Below are 23,650 nucleotides of genomic sequence, written 5' to 3' on the forward strand. Positions count from 1 at the left end.
TATGTTGGAATTTCAAAGTCCTCCAGAAAAGTTAAATTCTCTATTTTTTACAATATATCCTCAAGTTAGAGGTCATTATCATTTTCTCAACGAGCCTGAAGAAGAAGAGGCCAGTGCTGGCAAACAAACCTACGGTTAGCCCATGTCACATGGGGTTTTCAGACCTCCCAGTGTATGTCACAAGGGTTTAGTGGCGATGGAAGAGGGGGGAGTTTCATGGAGAAGTAGGAGAGGCAGAAAGGGAAGAAATAACTCAAGGAAGCATGAGAGGTCTTGAGAAATCTTCAATCCAATGAGCATCCTGAGCATTCAGACCACATCTCTTCTCTTGCTGCTGAAAGCAATTTGGGTTCAAACCATGACTGGCTTGGGTTGGAGTCATACAAACGGGGTTGAAGTCCACTTTCTGTTTTGTATTGGTGCTGTGACCTTAGGCATATGTTCTCTCTGCCTCAATTTCCTGTCTGAAAAGTGGGGATAACAACAGTACCTACCTCATGGGCTAGTTGAGAGGATTAAGTTTTAAAGCAGTTCTATGCTTGTCATATGGTCAGTATGCTCTGTGGTCATGTGCTCAATGGTCAATATTCAAAAACTGTTAGCTGTCATCATCATCAGCATCATTATCTTTCTCATCATCACCACCATCATTATCATTGTCCTCATCATCATTACATCACAATCACTATCATCATCATCATCCTCCTCCCCATCACCATCACCGTCATCATCATCATCACCATCCTCACCACCACCACCATCATCATCATCAGTGTCATCATCATCACCATCCCCACCACCACCACCATCACCACCATCATCATCGCCATCCTCCCCATCACCGTCATCATCACCATCCTCACCACCACCACCACCACCATCATCACCACCATCACCGTCATCATCATCATCACCATCCACCCCGTCACCATCACCATCATCATCACCATCCTCACCACCAGCACCAGCACCACCACCACCACCACCACCATTGTCATCATCACCATCCTCACCACCACCACCACCACCATCATCACCATCACCATATCATCATCCTCACCATCACAATCATCACCATCACCGTCATCATCATCATCACCATCCTCACCACCACCACCATCATCATCATCACCATCCCCACCACCACCACCATCACCACCATCATCATCGCCATCCTCCCCATCACCGTCATCATCACCATCCTCACCACCACCACCACCACCATCATCACCATCACCATATCATCATCCTCACCATCACAATCATCATCATCACCAGCATCGTCATCACCATCACCATCTTCATCATTGTCCCCATCGTCATCCCATCACCATCGCTGTCATCACCATCAACATCATCACCATAACAACCACGATCACACCGTCAAAAACACCTTCATCATCACCATCGTCATAAGGTTTTTCCAGTAGAGTCAACGGTGATTCCTGATCATCACAGACAGTCTGCACCTGTGCATCCAAGTATCTCAGCCTAGAGTAAAGGAGCCTCTCCAAACTGACCTTTGCCTATTTCTGCAGCCTCGTCTGTCTCTGCGTCCTCACTCACAATCTGCACTCCAGCCATAGTAAATAATCTGTAGTTTTCAGCACAAACCATGTTAATTTATGACACCATGCTTTATTCATCCTGTTCCCTTGCCTAGTCAATTCGGTCCTGGTTTCTTTGCTTGTCTAACTCATGTTCATCTTCTCAGACGTGATAGAAGCATCAACTCCTCCAGATAGCCTTACCACACCCTTTCCCTCACTCTCTGAAACCTAGGTTCCATACATTCCTTTAAGCTCACAGAGAATCCAGTGAAGAGCTCTGTGTTTAGCTTTAATACCAAATACTGTGCTTAGGGACTTCCCTGGTGGCTCAGTGGTTAAGAATTCGCTTACCAATGCAGGGGACACGGATTTGATGCCTGGTCCCGGAAGATCCCACATGCCACGGAGCAACTAAGCCCGTGCGCCACAACGACTGATCTTGTGCTCTGGAGCCCGAGAGCCACAGCTACTGAGCCTACGTGCCAGAACTACTGAAGCCCACGTGCCTAGAGCCCGTGCTCCACAACAAGAGAAGCCATCGCAATGAAAAGCCCACGCACTGCAACGAAGAGTACCCCCTGCTCGCTGCAACTAGAGAAAGCCCATGCGCAGCAACAAAGACCAAACGCAGCCAAAAAATAATAATAATAATAAAATAAACTTATTTTAAAAATTCTGTGCTTGGGCTTCACTGGTGGTGCAGTGGTTGAGAGTCCGCCTGCCGATGCAGGGGACACGGGTTCATGCTTCGGTGCGGGAAGATCCCACATGCCACAGAGCGGCTGGGCCCGTGAGCCATGGCCGCTGAGCCTGTGCGTCCGGAGCCTGTGCTCCGCAACGGGAGAGGCCACAGCAGTGAGAGGCTGGCATACTGAAAAAAAAAAAAAAAAATGCTGTGCTTACATATTTAGCAGACACGTTGGTGTTCCATTTTCCTGAGCAAAGATTTGGGCAGTTGGACCCGACCTGAGGTCACAGTGCTGACAGTTGACAGGTTTCGTGTGGTTGGCTGAGTGCTTTACAATCGTTGAATTCAACCATTCATTCAGGAAGTATTTATTGAGCACATACTATGTGTTAGCCCTGTTCTGGGCACTAGGGATACATCAGAGGACAAGACAGACAAAGACCCCTGTCCTTGTGGAGCTCGCATTCTAAGGAAGGAGACATACAATAAAATAAGCATCATAATAAGAATTATCTGGTGTGCTAGAAGATAATCTGAGTAATGGAAAAAAAGAGGAGGTGGAGCAGGGTCAGAAGCAGGAGTGGGAGCATGGGGGGTGCAGGAGAGGCACATTGAAGGGTCAGTGGGCTCCACAAGGGTGAGGTTTGAACAGAGGCTGAAGGAAACGAGGGACGGAGCCACGTGGACGGCTGCGGAGAGAGTGGGGCAGGCGGAGAGAACAGCCGGTGCAAGGGCCCGGAGGCACAGCCAGCCGAGCTCGTTCAGGGAACAGCCAGACCTGTGTGCCTGGAGCAGAATCAGCAAAGGGAGAGTAGGGGCAGCAGAGCGTCTGTACTCATTACTCAACAGCAAGAGATGTTACCGGAGTCCAGATGTGCAGCTTCTCTCTTGGCAGATCAGAAGCTCTGGCCATACTAAGCACATATTCTCATGCAACGTTGGTCAGCGCAGAGCACAGCCTGCCCACCTGAGATGGGCGTCCACCGTCCAGTGAGCCACAGACCCTGCCCCATCCATGTGTCTCATCTCCACACCCTGCGGGCCCCTGTGGGCAGCTGAGGCCGTGGCACTGGGCAGTAGCCTCTGGCAAGGATGCCCAAACCCGCCACCAACTCCCTGCCTTCAGCCCTGCCTTGACTGTCCTCTGCCCTGATCTGTGCCTGTTCCGTGTAAGCCCAGTGAAAACTTCTGCTAAGCAATACTCTGAAAAGGAAGGAAGCCCACATAGATGAAAGGGAGTTTTCATTTCTGATTCTGCAAAGGAGACTCTTCCTTTGGAAAGAATGAATGGACTTCTCGAAATGTGTGCACAGGCTTGTGGGGAGGGTCGCCAGGGGACCCGGGAAGCATTGCTCTTGCTCTGTCATCCTTGTCTCCTGTCCTGACAGCAGGGCTTCAGGGGGATTTTATTTCCTTTTTCAAAAATGAACTTATTAACCAAACCCAAAACTGTGTCTTGATCATACCCTCACACCCAGTAGGATGGCTACTATGAAAAAAAAAAAAAACCCCAAAAAACAGAAAATAACAAGTGTTGGTGAAGACGTGGAGAAATTGGAACCCTGTACACGGTTGGTGGGGATGTAAAATGGTGCAGCCACTATGGAAAATAGTATGGCAGTTCCTCAAAAAATAGAACATAGAACCACCACATGATCCAGCAATTCCACTTCTGAGTGTCTACCCCCAAAGCATGGCAAGCAGGGACTCAAACAGATATTTGTACACCATGTTCTTAGCATCGTTATTCACAACAGCCACAAAGGCGGAAGCCACCCAAATGTCCAGTGACAGATGAATAGATAAACAGAATGTGTGTATCCGTACAAGGGGATATTACTCAGCCTTGTAAAGATAGGACATTCTGACACCTGCTACAACATGTATGAATCTTGAAGACATTATGCTGAGCGAAATAAGCCAGTCACAAAGGGACAAATACTGTAAGATTCCCCTTATAAGAGGTCCCTAGAGTATTCACATTCATGGAAACACTAGGGATACTTTCTATGAAAGTAGAAAGGTGGTTGCCAGGGGCTGGGTTGAGGAGAAATGGGGAGTTAGTGTTTAATGGAGACAGTTTCAGTTTGGGATGATGAAAAAGATCTGAAGAGGGTGGTGGTGATGGTGGGACAGCAATGTGCACGCAATTAATGCCACTGAACTCTACACTTTAAAATGGTTAAAATGGTAAAGATTGTGTTGTGCATGCTTACCACAATAAAAAACTTAAAATGGAATTTTTAAAAATCAAAAAACAATATTGAGGGCTTCCCTGGTGGCGCAGTGGTTGAGACTCCGCCTGCCAATGCAGGGGACACGGGTTCGTGCCCCGGTCTGGGAAGATCCCACATGCCGCGGAGCGGCTGGGCCCGTGAGCCATGGCCGCTGAGCCTGCACTCCACAACGGGAGAGGCCACAACAGTGAGAGGCCTGCGTACTGCCAAAAAAAAAAAAAAAAAAAAAAAAAAAATATATATATATATATATATATATATATATATATAGAGAGAGAGAGAGAGAGAGAGAGAGAGAGAGAGAGAGGTATCTCTTTATAATATATATCTATACATGTCTATATCTTTGTATCTGTATCTATATCTATCTATCTATATGTATATAGACAGAGAGAGAGAGAAGCATGTACTTAGGAGAGAGCTGGGTCACTGGGTTCACATCTTGCCTCTGCCACCTAGTAGCTGCGTGACCTGAGCCAAGTTAATGAACTTGGTCCCCTCTGCGAGGAGGCAGGATTAACCCAGTGCCCCGTCCTGCAGCCATTGTTGCGAGGGTCATTGGAGCATGTGTGTGCCCGGCCCCCAGGGAGCCCCTGTAAGGCTCACGTGGACATCAGCCCAGCTACAGAAACCTGTCCCCAGACCCTGCCTTTAGTGGATATTGAGGGGAAATGGCAGTGATCACCCCCACTCCCTTGAGAAACTGACAACCAAGCGAAATAAATGAGGTCCTCAGGGACTCTGGAGCCACTCTCAGAGTGGACCCTGTGCGAGAGGGATCTGGGGTGGGAGGGAGAGAGAGGAGAGAGAAAAAAGGAAAAGGACGTTTCTCCAGAGCAGGCAGATCTCATTCCCAAGGCTCCAGGACAGTGACCCCAGTTGTGCTGACCTCTGAGAACACCGTCAGCCACGGGCTTCATCTGGGCATCGTGAGAGGCTTCAAGTAACAGTTACAGGGTTTATGCCAATGAGCAGGTATATTAACATACACTCACTTCCTTTAGCATTTGAGTCCCTGCGAGAGAATCCTCTTCAGGTGGAAATGGTTCCAAAGACCTTCGGATGCCAACTACAGAAGGACTGGGGGTGGAACTAAGGGGGAGCGTTCACATGTTCTGTTGGTCTCAGCTTTGAGGGCGATGCCCTGGCTGGGAATACACTCACCTGGGCCGGACAGCTAGTGCCGGCTCCAGTGGATGTTGCCCCAGTCCAGCCTCAACACTGGCTCTATCACAACTGCAGGACCCACCTCAGCAACAATCCACAGGGAAATTTGAAAAGGCAAGGTTTATTACTCACAGATCCTGGGGGGTACACGGCATGTCTGGGGCCGCACAGTGAGGTCACGGGGAGGGGGTTGGGAGGAAAAAGAGAGAGAACAGTCTTGAGGTTCTGCCTTTATTGAGGTCAAGGATGGGGTGTCTCGAGTTGCTCTGGGTCGCTCTTTATTGGCGAATTTAAAACATAAGAGCAGGAATTATGGTGCAGGTAGGGAAAATCAAGGTCACTCAAGTGGTCGCTTATCTGGGTCACCCAGGATTTCTGAAAAGGGAACTTCCAGGGTGGGGTTACCTGTCTCCTCATCTAGTTGTGTAGCTGGCGATGTGTTTACTGAGGTGGATGCCTTTGGAATGGGGGCATCCATTAGGGGATCAAAGCCTAATGTCGGGCACTTATATTACAACCAGAAAAGCTCATGGCCAGGCACTTACACTACTGTCCCCACTAGACTTTGGGAAGACAGTTGTGTCTGAGAGTGGTCCAGCTTGATTTCATACTGCGTTTCGTTCCTTCCACAGTCTTCCTTAACCCACTTCCCTCTTGTTTTAATTTGGGCTGTCCTAGAAGCAGACCCTTGGACAAGCATTAGAATTCAGTGGTCAGGGGCTTCCCTGGTCGTCCAGTGGCTAAGACTCCGTGCTCCCAATGCAGGGTACCCAGGTTCAATCTGTAGTCAGGGAACTAGATCCCACATGCTGCAACTAAGAGTTTGCGTGCTGCAACTAACACCTGGTGCAGCCAAATAAATATAAAAAAAGAAAAAAGAAAGAAAGAATTCAGCAGTCACGTGGAGTGCAGGAAGTAAGACAGAGAAGGGACAATTGCTAATAAAAGGTGAGCGATGGAGCTTACAACACTATGGGCACCTTAAGCTTAATTCACCTGTGGGAATCCAGGCAGACAGCGTGGAGGGACCCCACCCAGGGGGCGAGGGAGCTGGGACTGATGCACCAACTCCCATCGGTCAAGTCTTCAAGGACATTGAGGCAGATTCTGACCATTGAAAGGCAGTAGAGTTCTCTAAATTAATAACACCTGAATAATATGGCAGCCCCAGGGGGCACCCCTAGCCATCTGCTACCTTCCTCTTCCCTGCAGCCCTCACCCCCAGATCCTCCTGGTCAGAACCCAAGTCTGGCTTGAGGCTGTATTTCTCTCTCTAGTCACCAGGGAAGTGAGCACTTTAGAACGATGGCCTGGGTGGTAGCAGACAGAGAATGGGCATGTGAGTCAGTCCTGCCATAACATCATGGGGCCACTGGACACCAAGCTTGTCAGGGGGGAGAATGATTTTTAAAGAAATAACTTTTTTACCAAGTTTAATCATATGTGGTCACTTGGAGCTATGAAAAAGGCAGAGAAGGAAAGTAGGTAGATTTTTTTGGTTATTATTCTAACTGTATTCCCTGGGAGATTTAGAACAATTTCCACTAAGGCCAGAGTTCTATAGATCTTCCCTGGAAATTGCTTCTCCAGCACCACCTTCACTGAAATTAAAGACAGAGCAACACGAGTGCAGATGATGTCGTACAAGGAAATTGTCTGTGAAAATCCCTGACTGTAGATGCCACATAAAACGGCGGGGTTAATGTCATGCTGTTGGGATATGTTTGCCCTCACAGTATGGAAGTCCTTATGTGTATCGACATTTCAGCTAGAGCCTGTTCACCTTCATTAAGCCACAGGCTATGACGATTTCCTGTTACCTTAGGTATTTTTCGGTTTAACCATTGTCACCAAAGTTCTCTAGTTTTATTAGTCCCAATCAACCTTTAAAATTGCCTGATGAGATAGAATTTATCTTTCAAAATCCCAGTTCAGTAACCACTTTCTCTGTGAAGCCTTCTCTGACCTCCTTCTCCTGTGCCCAGCAGAATGAATCTTCTCTGCCCTGTATTGGTTAGGGAGGCACATGGCTGCAAGTACAGAAACCCCAACTAATGGTGACTGAGGCAAATAGGGGATTCATTTTCTCACAGAGTAAGAAGTACGGAGGGAAGTGGTTTCTGGCATTAGATCAGCTGGTGAATGGCGTTCTCAGGGCTCTCTGCTCCCCTTAACATGTTGTTGTGTTTTGTCATGCTTATTGTCTCATGGTCACATAATGGCTGCTGGCATTCCAGACATCACATCCGAGTTCAAGGCAGGAAGAAACGGTGACTTTAGTTGAATCTGTCCCTTATTCTCATTGCCCAAAATTGTGTCACATGACCATGGCTAGTACCAGGGAGGCTAGAAAAGCTGAATATATTGTCATTCAAAGCAACGAGAAAGTTTGATTTCTTGGAAGTTACTTCTCGTTATTATTATTTTCACTCTGGCTCTTTTTATCACCTTGGCTGTAGCTGTTACCTGTTGCCACAATAATGCTGTGTAACAAATGGCCTCCAAACCTCAGTGACATACAACAATAAACATTTATTTAGCCCATGGGTGTCTGGGGTTCAGCAGAACTGGGTTGAGCTTGGCCAGGCTCAGCGGGGCTCGCCCGTGTCTGAGGCCGAACTGCTCGCCAGCTGACCTCTGACAGCCTCAGCTGGGAGAGTGCGGATGACTGGCAGCAGCTGCTGTGCCAGTCATGCTATTCGGCCACTTCCCTTGACAGCTTCCGAAGGTGACACCAGCTACTCTGTGAGCACCCCCCGCCTTGGAACCCATTCACTCCAGGTGAGTGGGGCCCTCATTCTGTGCAAGCTTGGGACAGGGTAGAGAGGAACGTGTGAAGGATGCAGATGCTGCCATTCAAGAGAAGGGAGGCAGATACATGAACCTGAAACAGGGCCCGGGGTCGTGGCGGCACAGGGTCGATGTCAAAGTACAGATGCCCTGTTAGGTTCCTGGAGAAGAGAAGCCCCTGTGGTCTGAGACTTGAGCTGAAGCTCACACAGGTGCCCCTCTCCTCTCCAGACACCGTCACTCATCTTTAGAACATGGCCCGCATTGGCCTGTCCTGGTTGCTGTAGCTGGGCTGCAGTTTCCACAGGGACCAGTTTCCATGTGGGTGGTCCCAGGGTATTGGGCCAGCTCAGCCATTTTTGAGACTTCCAATCTGTCTTGTGTTTTGTAGCGCACCTTGTAAAAATAATAACATTAAAGAACATCATCTAACAACTCCCCATCTGGAAGTTTATCCTAGATATGCAAAAGGATATATGTTTAAAGATTTTTATTGCAACACTGGTTGTGGTCCATTCATTTATAAAGGAAAATAGGGATTCACTCAAAATACAGAGGTAGCGAGGGTTTACCCATGTTCATGCTGATCACATTTATACTTGTATGTAAATGGTATATTTATGGACGTAGACAATGGACTTTAGGATACGGGGAGGGGGAAGGGTAAGCTGGGACGAAGTGAGAGAGTGGCATGGACCTATATACACTACCAAATGTAAAGTAGATAGCTAGTGGGAAGCAGCTGCATAGCACAGGGACATCAGCTCAGTGCTTTGTGACCACCTCGAGGGGTGGGATAGGGAGGGTGGGAGGGAGATGCAAGAGGGAGGGGATATGGGAACATATGTATATGTATAGCTGATTCACTTTGTTATAAAGCAGAAACGAACACACCATTGTAAAGCAATTATACTCCAATCAAGATGTTAAAAATAAATAAATAAATAAGGACATCAGTGGCTCTGAAACAGCAGCCCCCAAAAGGGGATGGCTAGGATTCAGAAACCATCCCTCCCTCTGTGTGGTTGGAGAAGACAGCTTATTAGTAGGCGAGCTGAAAATAGAAAGTGGAGATGGGATAGCAGATCAGAAACGACCTCTGCAGCGGGCGGCAGCCGGGCCCCACGGGAAGGCCTGGAGAGGGTCCTTGGATGAGTTACGATGCTCTCTGAGGTGCCTGGGAGACGGGTCCGTAACACCCTGCCTCCCATGGGAGTTAGAAGAACTGAGTGAGAGAGTCCTTGGGAAGGGCCGGAGCAGGCCTAAGTTTCTGGCCCCACGAAGAGTGGCAAATATTATTAATAGTGATGGTACTATTATCCTTGTCAATGATGCTATTGTTATATCCTTTGGAAATGTAGGACTGGTCAAATTAATCCCCAGATGCCTCATTCTCTAAAATACGTGGACCAGTGGTATTGATAGGACCATCGATACCACACTTCCAGTAGGCTCTCTGCCTCTTCAAGTTTGACTTTGTACATTTGTTTTGTTCCTCGATGCTGTTTTGGTTTTGTGTTTTTATGAGTAGTAGACCTTTTTTTTTTCTTTTTTTTTTGCGGTACGCGGGCCTCTCACTGTTGTGGCCTCTCCCGTTGCGGAGCACAGGCTTCAGACACGCAGGCTCAGCGGCCATGGCTCACGGGCCCAGCCGCTCCGTGGCATGTGGGATCTTCCCGGACCAGGGCACGAACCTGCGTCCCCTGCATCGGCAGGCGGACCCTCAACCACTGTGCCACCAGGGAAGCCCCAGTAGTAGACCTTTTTAAGAGCAGTTTTAGGTTCACAGCATAACTGAACAGAGGATACAGAGTTCCCACATCCCTCCGCCCCCGTCACACACGCAGCACCCCCATCAATATCTTGTTCTGTTTTGTTTGTTCTTCCGGTGGGATCCCGATTTCCAGTGGGTAACATGGTTAGAAGAGAGTTTCTTGTAAGCAAAGTGGCATATGCCACCCTCAGATGCCAGGAGGTGCTCTGCAGCTGGAAAGGAGCCCCATGGCCTGGCAGGCCCCTGGGTGTCAGAGGAGCTTTGTCACAGGGTATCTGAGGGCTGGCATCCCCACCTCACGCTGCCTTGTGCACGGCACCAACTTGGCTTTCAACAGCCATCACCCTTGAAAGCACAGAGAGCCTGGCAGATCTATTCATTTCTGGTCCTAATCCAAGTGTTGACATTGCCATGCGTTAGATGGAGCTTCTTGCCTCGAAACAGGATCAATACATAGTATTGGAACATGGTCTTGGAGAGAGAGTTTATGGACTTGTAAGCGGCATTGGGGGTTTTAGCCTGTTGAGTACGTCAGCTACGGACAGCTTATTTAGTTCTTGGTTAATCCACAGATGTGTAACTCTATCCCAATTACTGCATTTGGCTGTCCCTGCAAAGATAATGGTAAAGCCTGCATAATATGGGATCAGCCAAATCATATGGCAAAAGAGGGTTTGAGTCCATTGCAACTTGGGAATGTATATTCTGACTCACCCACAAAGCTATAAAATACAGCGCTAATTTTTTTAAATTGACATTTCCACTCCCCCCACCCCGAAAAAGCACCCCACAGGCAAAAAACTTTGTACAGCGTATGAGTAGACCAATCAGTAGAAAGTTATTTTTAAGGCTTCTCGGCATGGCTGGCTTCCCAGGCTCACCAGAGATTAGAAGAGTGTAAGAAAGAGTCCTGACCTCTCAAATCTCCCACCAGCTACAAAAATCACATAAGAAACACAAATTCAAGGTGGACAAATCAGAAAATATGGATAGGAATTATAAAGTGCAGATAGAGTTACACCAACCAAGGGAAAAACTATTTTGATTTATGGTCTTACAAACTCTTAAGTGTGTGTATATGTATGCACTCATATACATAGATAATTTAACAAAAAAGAGGTTGTACACAATGTTTTATAGCATTTTTTATTTAACAAGGGATCGTAAATGCCTTTCCTTGTCACTAAATATGAATTTACATAATCCCTGTTAACAGTATTTCCTTGAATGAGGAATCATTACTTACATAATGCATCCCCTATGGTATATTTTGTTAGGCTTTGGTAATTTATTATAATCAGCATTTTGGAATGAATATCCCTGTTGCATATGTTCCTGTGCCCTTGTCTGATACTTCCACAGAATCAAGTGTTAAGATGCACTTTAGAATCTTACAATCTGGTTTAAAAGACCAAACACATAGATGTGAAAAAGAGAACCAGTTCATAAAGGGGGAGGAGTGTCTAAATGAATGCAACAGCCAAGAGTCAAAGGCCAGAGAGATCGTCTCATGCTTGAGTTGCTCCAGAAGGCTTCTAGAAGGACAGCTGCAAGTGACAGAAATGCAAATCAGCTTAAGTATCAAAGGCACATTATCAGCTCATGAAATTGGAGAGTGCACGTTGGTTTCAGGCTGAGCTGGGCCCAGAGTTCACATGGTGTCACTGGGCACGTGTGTGTGTGTGTACACACGTGTGTATCCACCTGTCCTACCGCTTGGTTCGGGTCCTTGCTGGGTGAGCTCACTCTCAGGCAGGCTCTCTAGGGCAGCTGCAGACTCAGGTGGTCCTTTTATCTCCAAGGGGAGAGGCCCCCTTTCCCAGCTTCTCCATTGACCCCTGCCCGGCCCCTTGAAGACCTCTTGCCCACCCACCACTGCCTGATGGAGAATGGCGTGTTCCGGTGCCCAGCCTGGGCCCTGTGCCTATGCCCTGTGGTGAGGTGGGTGGGGTATGTGATAGAGGCCCTTCCTGCAGAGCAATTAGCCAAAGGAAAAGATGCTGGGAGGTCAAAATACGAGAGAGAAGTGACTCCTGAGGATGCTGGAACTTGAAGGATGAGCAGCCACGCCCATTAGAAGTTTGGGGCTGCAAATAACAGGGAAACTCCAAATCAAATGGGCCTGTTTGCCGGTATGTTATGCTATGAAGTCCAGAGGCAGGGGGTGGCTCAGGGATCATGTGATCAATGGCTCAGTGACGTCATTACATCGACTCAGGGTCGACTTCATCTCAAGTCAGAGTTCTCTCAATTTGTTGGCCAATGGCAGTCAGGACTCCCAGCTTCCTGGTCCACAGCTGGAGGGTGAGGACCCACTCTCTGTGGCAAGGACTGTAAAGCCTTTCCTGCCATCTGATTGGGCCAGCCAAGGTCACGTGCCCACCCCTGAACCAATAGTCATCCCTGAGGAATACTGCACCCTGATTGGCCTATTGGGGTGATCTACTCCTGGAGGAAAGGGTGGAGCCACCTTCCACATGGGAGCAAAACTGGGGTCCTATTAGGAAGGAGTGGAGGATGGATGCTGAGTGGTCAACCAACAATGGACTGCGAATAAGATCTCATTAATTAGAGAGGAGACATAGAGTTGGTTAAGGTAGAGAAGTGATTTGTGGCCCAAAGGTAGAATTCCAAGGAGTGCCTTGGTTATGGTTGACCAAGGATATGGAAGCAAGATTGCAGGGGCTGTCCTGCAGGGAACAGGAGTGTGAACAAACTCAGTAGGAAGTATTCATCTATTTGTTCCTTCATTGCACATAAATTTATTGAGCACCTACTATGCACCAGGCCCTGTGCTGAGTGCTGGGGATCAATGAGATAAAGTTCATACCCTCATAGACTTTTAGAGGGGGAAAGAGACAACAAACAAATTAATCGAACATAAAAGAGGTCAAGAAAGACAAAGCAGAATAAGGCGGGTGAAGAGAAAGGGGAGGGAGGGGAGTCCAAGGCCCCTTGCTTTGATTGACATTAACCCAGGGACCTGAAGGACATGGAGGACGGAGCCAAGTTGATCTGGGGGGAACGTGTTCTGGGCAGAGGGAACAGCACGTGTAAAGGCCCTGGGGCAGGCATCCGTGGTGTGTTTGGGGACCTAGGAGGTGGACACGGTGGGAGGGTGGGAGGTGGCAGGCACTGCACCGACTTTGCACGTGGTGTAATGACTCTGAGTTTAACCCCTTCTCTCCTCTCTTCCAGGCCATGTACATGTTCTATGCGCTGGCGATTGTGTGTGATGACTTCTTTGTCCCCTCCTTGGAAAAGATCTGTGAGGTATGTGTCTGAGCGCCGGTACGGCTCCAGCCTCCCCCACTGAGGTCCTGGGGAGCCCTCCATGCAGGTGGGGTGGGAAGGCCAGGCACCAGCATGCTTCAGAGCCACGGGCAGTATTAGTGCAAAAACATCTCCAATCTGCTTAGAATTTCAGTGTGCAGATCCGTTGCTGGGCTTTAACCCTCACGGCCAGTGGTCCTGCCCCACTGGGCGTCACTCAAGGTGCCCTGGGCTCTGCTCCTGCTTTCTTTTTTTTTTTTTTTGCTGGTACGCAGGCCTCTCACTGCTGTGGCCTCTCCCGTTGCGGAGCACAGGCTCTGGATGCGCAGGCTCAGCGGCCATGGCTCACAGAGCCAGACGCTCCGCGGCATGTGGGATCCTCCTGGACCAGGGCACGAACCCGTGTCCCCTGCATCGGCAGGTGGACTCTCAACCACTGCGCCACCAGGGAAGCCCCTGACTTAATTTTTAAGTTCACTAATTCTATGACTGTGTTTTGTTAAGGTTATCCATTGCTTTTTTTTTTTTTTTTTTTTTTTGCGGTACGTGGGCCTCTCACTGTTGTGGCCTCTCCCGTGGCGGAGCACAGGCTCCAGACGCGCAGGCTCAGCGGCCATGGCTCACGGGCCCAGCCGCTCCGCGGCATGTGGGATCCTCCTGGACCGGGGCACGAACCCGTGTGCCCTGCATCGGCAGGCAGACTCTCAACCACTGCGCCACCAGGGAAGCCCCTGCCTTCTTTCTCTTTAAGCCTGGCTCCTCCTTTCTCCCCTCACTTCCTCCATCCTCCTCACCGCCCTTTCCTTCTGCCGCTGCCGTAACCCTCCCTCGTGATTCGATTCGTGGGGTCCTCACAGAGTGAGAAGTCTTCAGCCATACCTCCACTGCCCTTCCTCTCCGTGTATGTACAGAGACGCTCCAGGCAGAGGCCTGAAAGGCAAGACGATGAAAGAACTGGCCACAGAGACCAGGAAATCAGCCCGGTGAACGCCAGGCTGAACACCAGGTTACACCCCTTTCATGTGAAAACACTTAGCATATCTAGAACTCTTTCATTCTCTTGCTTCTTTCATCTCTTTTTCTGGTTTGAAATGTAGTTTGCTTTATCTGGAAGCTTTCTGTTTTATTTTATTTTTAATTCAGAATCCCATTTGCAGAAGGGGTCTCTTCCCCAGATGCACTTCCTGTCCATCCAGAATGCCTGCTCCTTCACGTAGCCTTCAGCCTGGGCTGACCCTCCCTTTCTTCCCTCCCTTCCCCCCAGTGTCTGATTCACTGGGACTTGGGGGACAGTGGGGAACAGAAGTAGCATTTCTATTAAGTTCCCAGATGATGTGGAGACTTGGTCTGGAAGACACACTTCGAGAACTGCTGACTGAAGCAGTTTCTTCCACATTCTGAATTCTGTTAGTTTTGTGTACTTCAAGCAATAAAAGAGAATCATGCCACAGCAACCGTGGAGAGGCCCCGGGAGTGGAGGTGGGAAGTGGGAAAAGAAAATCAGTGATCTGGTCTCTGAGATGGACGCCGGACAGCATGGAAGCCTTTTGTCCAAAGTGGTTGAATGTGAGAACAGGGTCGCCTGATGGAAAAGAGGAGAAAGCATGGAAGCACCTGTAATCGGGCTCAGCTGTGATCTCTGAAATCCACCATTTGGCAGTTTACTCCTCATGTGAAGCAAACTACTCTCTGTCCCACACGTTTTTTTAATAGCAAGGTTAAGACCTCGTGCTGGAAATGTACATACAATTGTCAGAACGGGTTCTCCTCCATTGAGGAGACCCATAGCACCTGTGAGCACAGCCCTTGGGGAGGAATCAGGGTGAAACACAGCATGGGCCTTGCCGTCGCGGGGCCGTGAGACGCTGGGCAGCTCCAGAGTGAGACTCAGGGGCAGGTGAAGTGCTGGAGCTGGAGATGCAGAGGGAAAAGGAGGTGAGAGAGTGACTGGGCCTTGGGATCGGGGAAGGGCTTGTGCAGGGGCAGGATGGGAGCAGCGGTCTCAGTGGCAACGTCTTACAAGGACGGATATTTAAGCCGAGAAGAGTCTGAGCAGGAGAACCAAGTCTGGAGAACCCGGGGCGGGACTCAGCGTGCTTGCGTGTGGGGAGCCCTGAGGACGCCAGGCTGGGGCATCAGGGGGGAGCTGGGAAAGCTTCTGAGGACTGTTCTGATAGATGGAAAGGGTCCTGAGGCAGGAAGACCCCCCAGCTGGTGACTCTAAGCACCCAGTGCCAGGTGGCCAGGGCCAAAGTGAGGGGTGAAAGGGGAGGGGAGGTGAAGGAGGAAGAAGCAAAGTGAGTGAACGAAGGAGCGAGAGGAGCAGGAGATCAGCCGGGCTGTGGAGTCCACGGCTGATGCCCGAGCTGGAGCGGACACAGCAGGGAGAGGACAAACCAGCCACGGAGCGTGAGCACTGTTAGGGTACCTGCCCGGTGAGACGGGATGCCCGGCACCGCTCACAGCCACACCTTTCACCTTGAGGTATCATCACCTCCATCTTAGGGTCTCCTCAGAACCACTTGCAATGTTTAGCTTTTCAGCCAAGATGGAGGGAACCCAGGTTTCCAGGTCAAAATGCTTAGTAGGGCTCTGGCGGCAGCCTCTTGATGGTCATTCGAGCTGGTGGCCTTCGCCGAGGCCGTGCTGCCCCTCCATGGCTGAGCAAGGAAGTGCAGCTGCGGTGCCGCTGGGAAGAGGGACCAGGGACTCTTAGCTGGGATGCTCGGAGGGAACTGGCTATTTCCTGACAGCCAGCAGCTTCCTTTCTGCATCAGCACTGGATGCAGAAAAGCTCCCCACACCACCCAGCCTCAGTGTCACGTGTCTTCTTGCAGATCACCTTTCGGATCAACAGACGGGGTAACCTGGACAGTTCATTGTGTAGCTTATCTTGGCGGGGCTCATCATCTCTTCCTACTCATCCTCATCACCCCCCTTACTCCCCCTACCCCGGGATTCAAGACTGCATTGAGAATGGGGGTGGGTTTCAGGAGGGTGACCCTCCCCACTCCCAAAAGCCTCCATAGCCTCCTAGACTTAAGGCTCTAAAACTGCTTACCAGGAGCCTGATGTAGACCGAGATCATCAGCATAGTAATGAAAAAAATCAGAATGTTTTACGTAAAAATGTGTATTTGGGGGTCTCTTTAAATAGGGATACTTGGCCACACAGAGGGCACTGAGCTTTTAAAAAGGAGGTGGGGCTTCCCTGGTGGCGCAGTGGTTGAGAGTCCACCTGCCGATGCAAGGGGTGTGGGTTCGTGCCCCGGTCCGGGAAGATCCCACATGCCGAGGAGCGGCTGGGCCCGTGCGCCATGGCCGCCGAGCCTGCGCGTCCAGAGCCTGTGCTCCGCAACGGGAGAGGCCACAACAGTGAGAGGCCCACGTACCGCAAAAAAAAAAAAAGGAGGTGAAATCCCACTTGCCTCACATGGCCCGTGCCCATCCCCCCATTATCTGTGCAGCCCCGGGGGCATTTGGCTTGGGATCCCTGGATCTTGTCAGAGCCTTTAATTGGAGGGAACATGTAGCCCCCTCCCTGATATTGCCCCAGAGAGGAGGTGTGGCCCAGCGTGGGGGATGGGCCGGAGAGGCCGAGCTGGGGAAGAAGGGGAGGCTGAGGATGGACCGAGCTTGGGACCTGGGGAGTCACAGTCACCTGCGGTCCCGGAGAATCCCGACTCACCTGTGCTTTTGCTCCTCTGCAGCGCCTGCACCTCAGCGAGGATGTGGCTGGGGCCACGTTCATGGCAGCAGGCAGTTCAGCTCCAGAGCTGTTCACGTCGGTCATAGGTAGGTGCCCACCTGGGCAGCGTCTCAGCCCTGCTCCCCCTGAAGGACAGGGCCTCTGGAAACGAGAGCCCTGAGACCCCAAGGGGCAGAACTCCAGCCTCCCACCCACTGGGGTTGCTGTTATTAATTTATTAAAGTGATGCTTTTGCTTTGCATCAATGGGTGGGTCCCAGAACCAGTACCAATGGTCCTGTGGGACAGAGAGCCCAACAAACATTAGCAAGCTCTCTCCAACCCCCTGCTGTTTCCTATAGATCCTAAAAACAGTCTAATGCTTACAAAAGCTCCCCTGCACCCATCTTGGGTGCAGCCCGCTCCAGCAGCCAGCCGATGTGGGTCTGTGTTTCAGGCGTCTTCATCACCAAGGGTGACGTGGGAGTGGGGACCATCGTGGGCTCTGCGGTGTTCAACATCCTGTGCATCATCGGCGTCTGCGGGCTCTTCGCCGGGCAGGTAAGACTGGCGGCAGAACGTGGCATGGGGAGGGGGAGGGGCGGCGTGGAGGTGAGTCAGGGGCCTGTCTCCCTGGAGCGCACCCACGTCGGGGCCAGAGGCCTCGGGCGGGGTGATATGGGGTCTCACACCCCAGGAGGCTGGCCCAGCCGGGACTGGAAACCCAGGCACCATGATTTGGTCTCCGTGACGATGGATCGTGGAGTGCGCGGATCCATGTGAATAAGTAACCAGCCTGCGAATCTGAACGTGTCACGCTCATTTTGATATGTTACTGAACTGAACTAGAATGATGTAAAAATACTCTTAGGAATGGAAATAGAGTTAATGAGAGAGAGAGAGAGGAAACAACAGATTTTCTTTTTCTGCTAAAAACAGTTTGTATTTGTCACAGTTTGGGGCGAGTTCTCTCTTTTTCGACAACCATCAAGCATTTGATTTCTGTGTCCACTTTAGCTTACTTTGGGGGTAATGAGGGGCTTTGCATGCCTGCCTTTTATCTACAGAGACTATTCCACTGCCAGGAGGTGTCGTGGGGCCTGTGTCCATCTGGTGTCTGTCTTGGGAAGTCTTGGGAAGACACCCGAAGTCACCAAAGTAATGAGGCTGCCGGGCATCCACAGCATTGCAGTGGGTAGCTGGGGGTCTGCGGCCACCCTGGGCAGCTCTGATGCCCTAGTTTCTTCGTAGGGAGATTATTCAGAAACGCAGTCCTGAGCTCTCTGCCCAAACAGCCAGGACTCGGTATCTTCCAGGAAAAGTAACTTCTAGTTACTAGCCCATGAGGGTCCCCAACGTGCAGTATTAAGGCACCGGGTGACCCCCCCAGCCTCCTGGCTGTGGACGGAGGATGCAGGGTCCTGCTAGAGCAGCTGGTTGGTTTGCAGGGCTAAGGAAGCTCCTGCACACCTTCTCCCACATCCTTTTCCAGACCCCTCGTCGTGTGGTCAGCTGGCCACGGGCGCCCAGCTCGACCCGACTCTCAGGCAGACTCCAGAGTCTGTAATGCCAGCTGCGCCCTGGCACCACTGCCCTCTGCATCGCCTGCTTTTCACTCCTGTCTGTCTTCTTTATGCCGACTGATTTGTCTAGGTTGCCTGGTGGGTTCGATGCTTCTGGGCAACAAGGCAGAGGGACACCTTGATCTCGTCAGGGGTCGGCTGCACAGCCCACAGTTGGATGCTTACTTCTGAGAGGAAGCTGCTGGGCAGCTGGGTCCATACGCGGTGATTGAGTTCCACCCAACTTGCAAGACTGAACGTTTTCTTTCTTCATCCTTTCAGTCAGTTATCTCTTGTCTTAGATTTTGTGGACCCACGATGTGGCGTTTTTTTAGATCTCCTATAAACGTGGTTAGTATCGCAAAAAATGAGTGTCCGTCTTTGCCTTCAGGGCCATCTGTACTTTCTGGTTCTCACCTGTGCTGGCCGTCCTCTCATTGCCTCCCAGAGATGAAGTCACATTCTGCAGAGCCTGTGGCTGTCAGCACCGTCTTAATTAGCATCGTCACCATTAGCAGTATGAATATTAGTGCTGTCACTAGTTCATTAGTCATTTGTACCTGAAGCCTGATGCAAAGTCAGGCTCGAAGGGGGAGAAATAACGTAAAGAAATGAAACGACTGGCTGGAAAATGCCGAGTAAATACCACGCAACTAATTACATAGGAGGTGGGTTGAATGCATTTGTGTTTCATAAGTTATTAGCATTGAGGGTAATCACTGGCTTGGTTAGAACAGAAAAGACACATTGTTTCTTGAACTTTAGCAAGTGCTGGTATCAGTCAGTTCACCCCCCGACCCCGGGAAGGTCTTTGCCAAGCTCATCTCACGTGATTGTGGAGAGAAACACCAACCACCATGATGGTGTTAGGAGCAGCCCATGCGATGATTCTGGGGGCCGACCCTCCCTTCTGACTTTCCTTGTCCTGTGTCCACTCAGAGAGCTCCAAGGCCACCCATCTCTCTTTTTCAGACCTTTGTAGAATCCCGGAAGTCTTCGCAGAGGGAGAAAAATGATGTTTTGGGAAGATCATGAGCCTGGGGATCAGACTGGCCTGGGTTTGAGTCCTGACTCTGCCATTTGCTGACTGTGGAGCCTTGGAGAAGTTACTTTACCTCTCTAAGCCTCAGTTTTCTGTCTATAGGATGGGTACAAGGGCATCTACCTCCTAGTGTCACTGTAAGGATGAAACATAACATGTTCAGCATCAAGCAACACCTGGCCCACATGGTAAATGCTCAATAAAAGTTAGACACCATGATCAGCTCTCAGGAGAATAAGGTTCCCTGGGGTCCCTGCCACTAGATTCCACCCTAGGTCACTGCAATAATTTGACCTAGCCGTTGACAGAGGTTTTTTTTGTTTGTTTTTTTTGTTTTTTTTTTGCTGTATGTGGGCCTCTCACTGTTGTGGCCTCTCCCATTGCGGAGCACAGGCTCCGGATGCACAGGCTCAGCGGCTATGGCTCACGGGCCCAGCCGCTCCGCAGCATGTGGGATCTTCCCGGACCGGGGCACGAACCCGCGTCCCCCGCATCGGCAGGCGGACTCTCAACCACTGCACCACCAGGGAAGCCCGACAGAACTTTTTAATGAAATAGTGGAACAGCCACAGGATGCCTGGTGCGGAGGGACAGGGAAGTCAGGGAGAAGGTTTTCTAAATGAGAATCAAGAGGAGGAGGAGTTGGTAGAAGAATGGTCTCAGAGGACTGGTCCTTGCCTCTGTGTTTTCTGATCAGTGGGAGGAAAACAAAAACCTGTGAGACATAGGTACTGCCTTACCTGTTGAGAAGCCTCCCCGGGCAGTGGCCCTGGTGCAGAGGAACGTTCGTTACAGCAACAATGGATGTGGGGAATTGAGCTGATTAATAGATCTGGTCGTGGGTCTCACTTAGCAGTGTTATTTACATTGCTCCACACTTTCACTGGCTGGGAGAATTACCAGTGAGTGCCCATGGGCCTCTCTCTAATGTATCCCAGCGTAAAGGGCTGCTTGGGACCAAGTCTGCTACCCAACATCTGAAATTAAAGTAATAAAGCCATAAGGTTTGAGTTCCTGTCTCAATTAGGGTTTTGATGAATTCGATGGAATTAAATGTCTGCTGTGTCTGCAGTTTGCAAGCATAGCCAGCGCTTTGGTGTTCGCCTAAGGTACTTTGGGGAGTTTTATGGGACAAGAAGGAAATTGCTTCTTAGAAAGTGGCTTCTAGAGAAATTCTTGGCATCCCGCCAAGACATTTACAGGGCTGTGGTCCTGCAAGGTTTCTTTATTTAAGAGCAAAAAATAATAACAAAGACAGAACCCCAAGCTCTGGAGGCAACCTGCTAATGTATCTCAGGGATTGTATTGAAAGAACTATGCCAGTTTTGCAAAACAACGTACTTATGAATTTAAATCTACCATTCAGAGTGTATTAAGCTTTAAAAGCATAACCACAGACAGACAGTAAACAGTTTAACTGAATCCCAGATACCGGACTTTCATATTCCGGTTATTACAGGCTGTCATGAGCCCCCTTGTCAGCTCTCCTGGATCCTAGAAACGTGCCTGATGTTCTTTGGTGAGGTCTACCTAATTTTGGCTGGGTTTGCCTTTCTTCATCTAACACCCTGTCCGTGCCAGCCCCTTTACACAAACCCAGGCAGCACCCAGAGGTGGTGCCTCTGAATGGAAACCTGCCTTGGATTGGGTTTCCCCAGTAGAGAATCTAAGCCACAAGTTCAAGTTCAAGTAGTTTAGCTAAAAGGTGATCCCAGGACAGACCAGCCAGGAAGTTGGGGAGTGAGATAAGGAAGAAAAAGCAGCCGAGGAAAGTGTGTTCCCAGCAAGTCCCCAGTGTGGGCAACTGATTTGACTGCTTCTGGGGGGACTGGGAGACAGTGTAGAACACAGCCTCCAAGTTATCTCACCCAAGGGGGAGGGAGCAGGGGTGTTTATCCACCAGCCTCCCCCATGGTTGCCTAAGGAGTGCCTTTGAGGGATGTGAATTCCCCAGTGTTCCAATTTTCTGGACATAGGCAGGATGGACTTTGGGGTCCAGAGAAAACCCCTAAGCAAAGAGACATGTGAGGCTGGCTGTTGGAAGGACCTGAAATGGTAAAGGTGGGGAGGTATGAGTGAGGTCCATAAAGCACGGCTACAAACTCAAAACTCAGCCTTCAGACATAAGCCATCCAGTGGGTCTCATCTCCAGCTCCCTGGGAGAAGACAAGCCTCAGTGCCAGGCTGCCTCCCAAGAGCTCAGGGCCAGGATAGCTTGCACATAGGGAAAGCCCTTCATGTGCAAAATAACAGCTGCCATTCTAGGTGCTTTTGCTTCCACTTGGGATGCAGTAGACCTGAGCTCCCATGGGAGCACAAAGAGAAATCTGGATAATGTAAAAATCATCCTTATATATGGATATCAAGGAACAGTGGAGACAAAGCTTGATGAACTGATTTCCAGAGAGAGGAGCCCGTTGTACGTGAGCTGTGAGCTCTGGTGGGTCTGGATGCAGGGGAGCATCAGGACCCAGAACTTCACTGGGTGGAGACAGGTCAGCTGAGCATCAGCAAGGGTGGAGAGAGGTGGGATGCACTGGAGTCTGAAAGACGATCCAGGACAATAATGCTTTGATCCAGCCACCCCAGATCTGTTGAGAAAAAAAAAAACGGAAGTGAAGGCAGGGCCCACGAACAGAAAGAAATCATCCCATCTGCCCCATCTCCCACCTTCTCCTGAGACCTGAAATTGAGGCACCCAAAGGGAATTGGGAATCTGGAATGCCAGACCAAACCCTGATAAGAACTGTGAGACTGGCCCTTCCTTAGGAAGCTGGGTGCAATTGGGCCGAGCCGAGGTGAGCTGACATTTGAACCCAGGCTGACGTGTGAATAATCACCTCCTCCCTTTAGTCAACAGAGGAGAGAAGAGCTGGAAATTTCCAGAGGGAAAAGAACCAGTATTATTCTTCAGTTCTCACTCTTCCATACATAATTTCCAGGATGCAACAGTAAATTACAGGACCTGTGAAGAGGCAGGAACAAACTGATAACCAAGGGAAAACAGCAGCAGAAGTAAACCACAGATGATCCAGATACAAGAATTGGCAGCAAAGAATTTAAACTGTCTACCATCTACCTTAAACAGGGAAAGGTGGGAAGAATCAGTGAGGATGGGTCATTTCAGCAGAGAAATGGAAAAAATAAGAAAAACCAGATAGATGCTATATATGTTAAAAAATAATGCTACTATTGGGCTTCCATGGTGGCACAGTGGTTGAGAGTCCGCCTGCCGATGCAGGGGACGCGGGTTCGTGCCCCGGTCCGGGAGGATCCCACATGCCGCAGAGCAGCTAGGCCCATGAGCCGTTGCCGCTGAGCCTGCGCATCCGGAATCTGTGCTCCGCAATGGGAGAGGCCACAGCAGTGAGAGGCCTGCGTACCGCAAAAAAAAAAAATAAATAAAAAAATAATGTTACTATTTACTGGGTTTCACCAAACTGCAGGCACCACACTAGATGCTTTATAAATATTTGTAGAAATACACCCCCTGACTTTTAAGATAGTATTGTCCTCATTTACAGACAGGGAATTGAGTATCTCGGGGCAGAGGGCTACTGTGAAGTAGTTCAGCCTGGATTTGAGCCCACATCTGCTGACTATAAAATCCATTCTCTTTCCACATGGGAAACTTATGACTTAAAAACCTCCAGATGCTATTATTGGGTTCTTATAATTATCCCTTAGCTCATGTGTGTTCCTTAGAAATGTTGAGTGTAGGAGCTTGGGACAAAGCGAAGAATAGACATGTCAGCACGATGGTGGTGACCCAAGCTGGGTGATGGAAGCGCTCAGCCCAACAAGTGCTCAGGTAGAAGCTCCTCTTGTAATCAGCTGGCATCGTCCTCTGCTGGGCTTCCACTTCCACCAAAGAGATGAGG

At 49.8% G+C, this 23,650-nt stretch overlaps 1 protein-coding gene across 1 annotated transcript in view; it reads left to right on the plus strand.

Moving 5' to 3' along the window:
• SLC24A3 (solute carrier family 24 member 3) overlaps window positions 1–23,650 on the plus strand; it is a 481,322-nt gene that overhangs the window by 333,486 nt on the left and 124,186 nt on the right. The window contains exons 4-6 of the mRNA XM_060078238.1: window positions 13,405–13,479; window positions 17,189–17,273; window positions 17,623–17,726. Coding sequence (XP_059934221.1) covers window positions 13,405–13,479; window positions 17,189–17,273; window positions 17,623–17,726 — 264 coding nt within the window. The remainder of the gene's footprint in view (window positions 1–13,404; window positions 13,480–17,188; window positions 17,274–17,622; window positions 17,727–23,650) is intronic.

Source organism: Mesoplodon densirostris, chromosome 16 (genome assembly GCF_025265405.1).
Source record: "Mesoplodon densirostris isolate mMesDen1 chromosome 16, mMesDen1 primary haplotype, whole genome shotgun sequence".
In the NCBI taxonomy this organism is placed as follows: domain Eukaryota; kingdom Metazoa; phylum Chordata; class Mammalia; order Artiodactyla; family Ziphiidae; genus Mesoplodon; species Mesoplodon densirostris.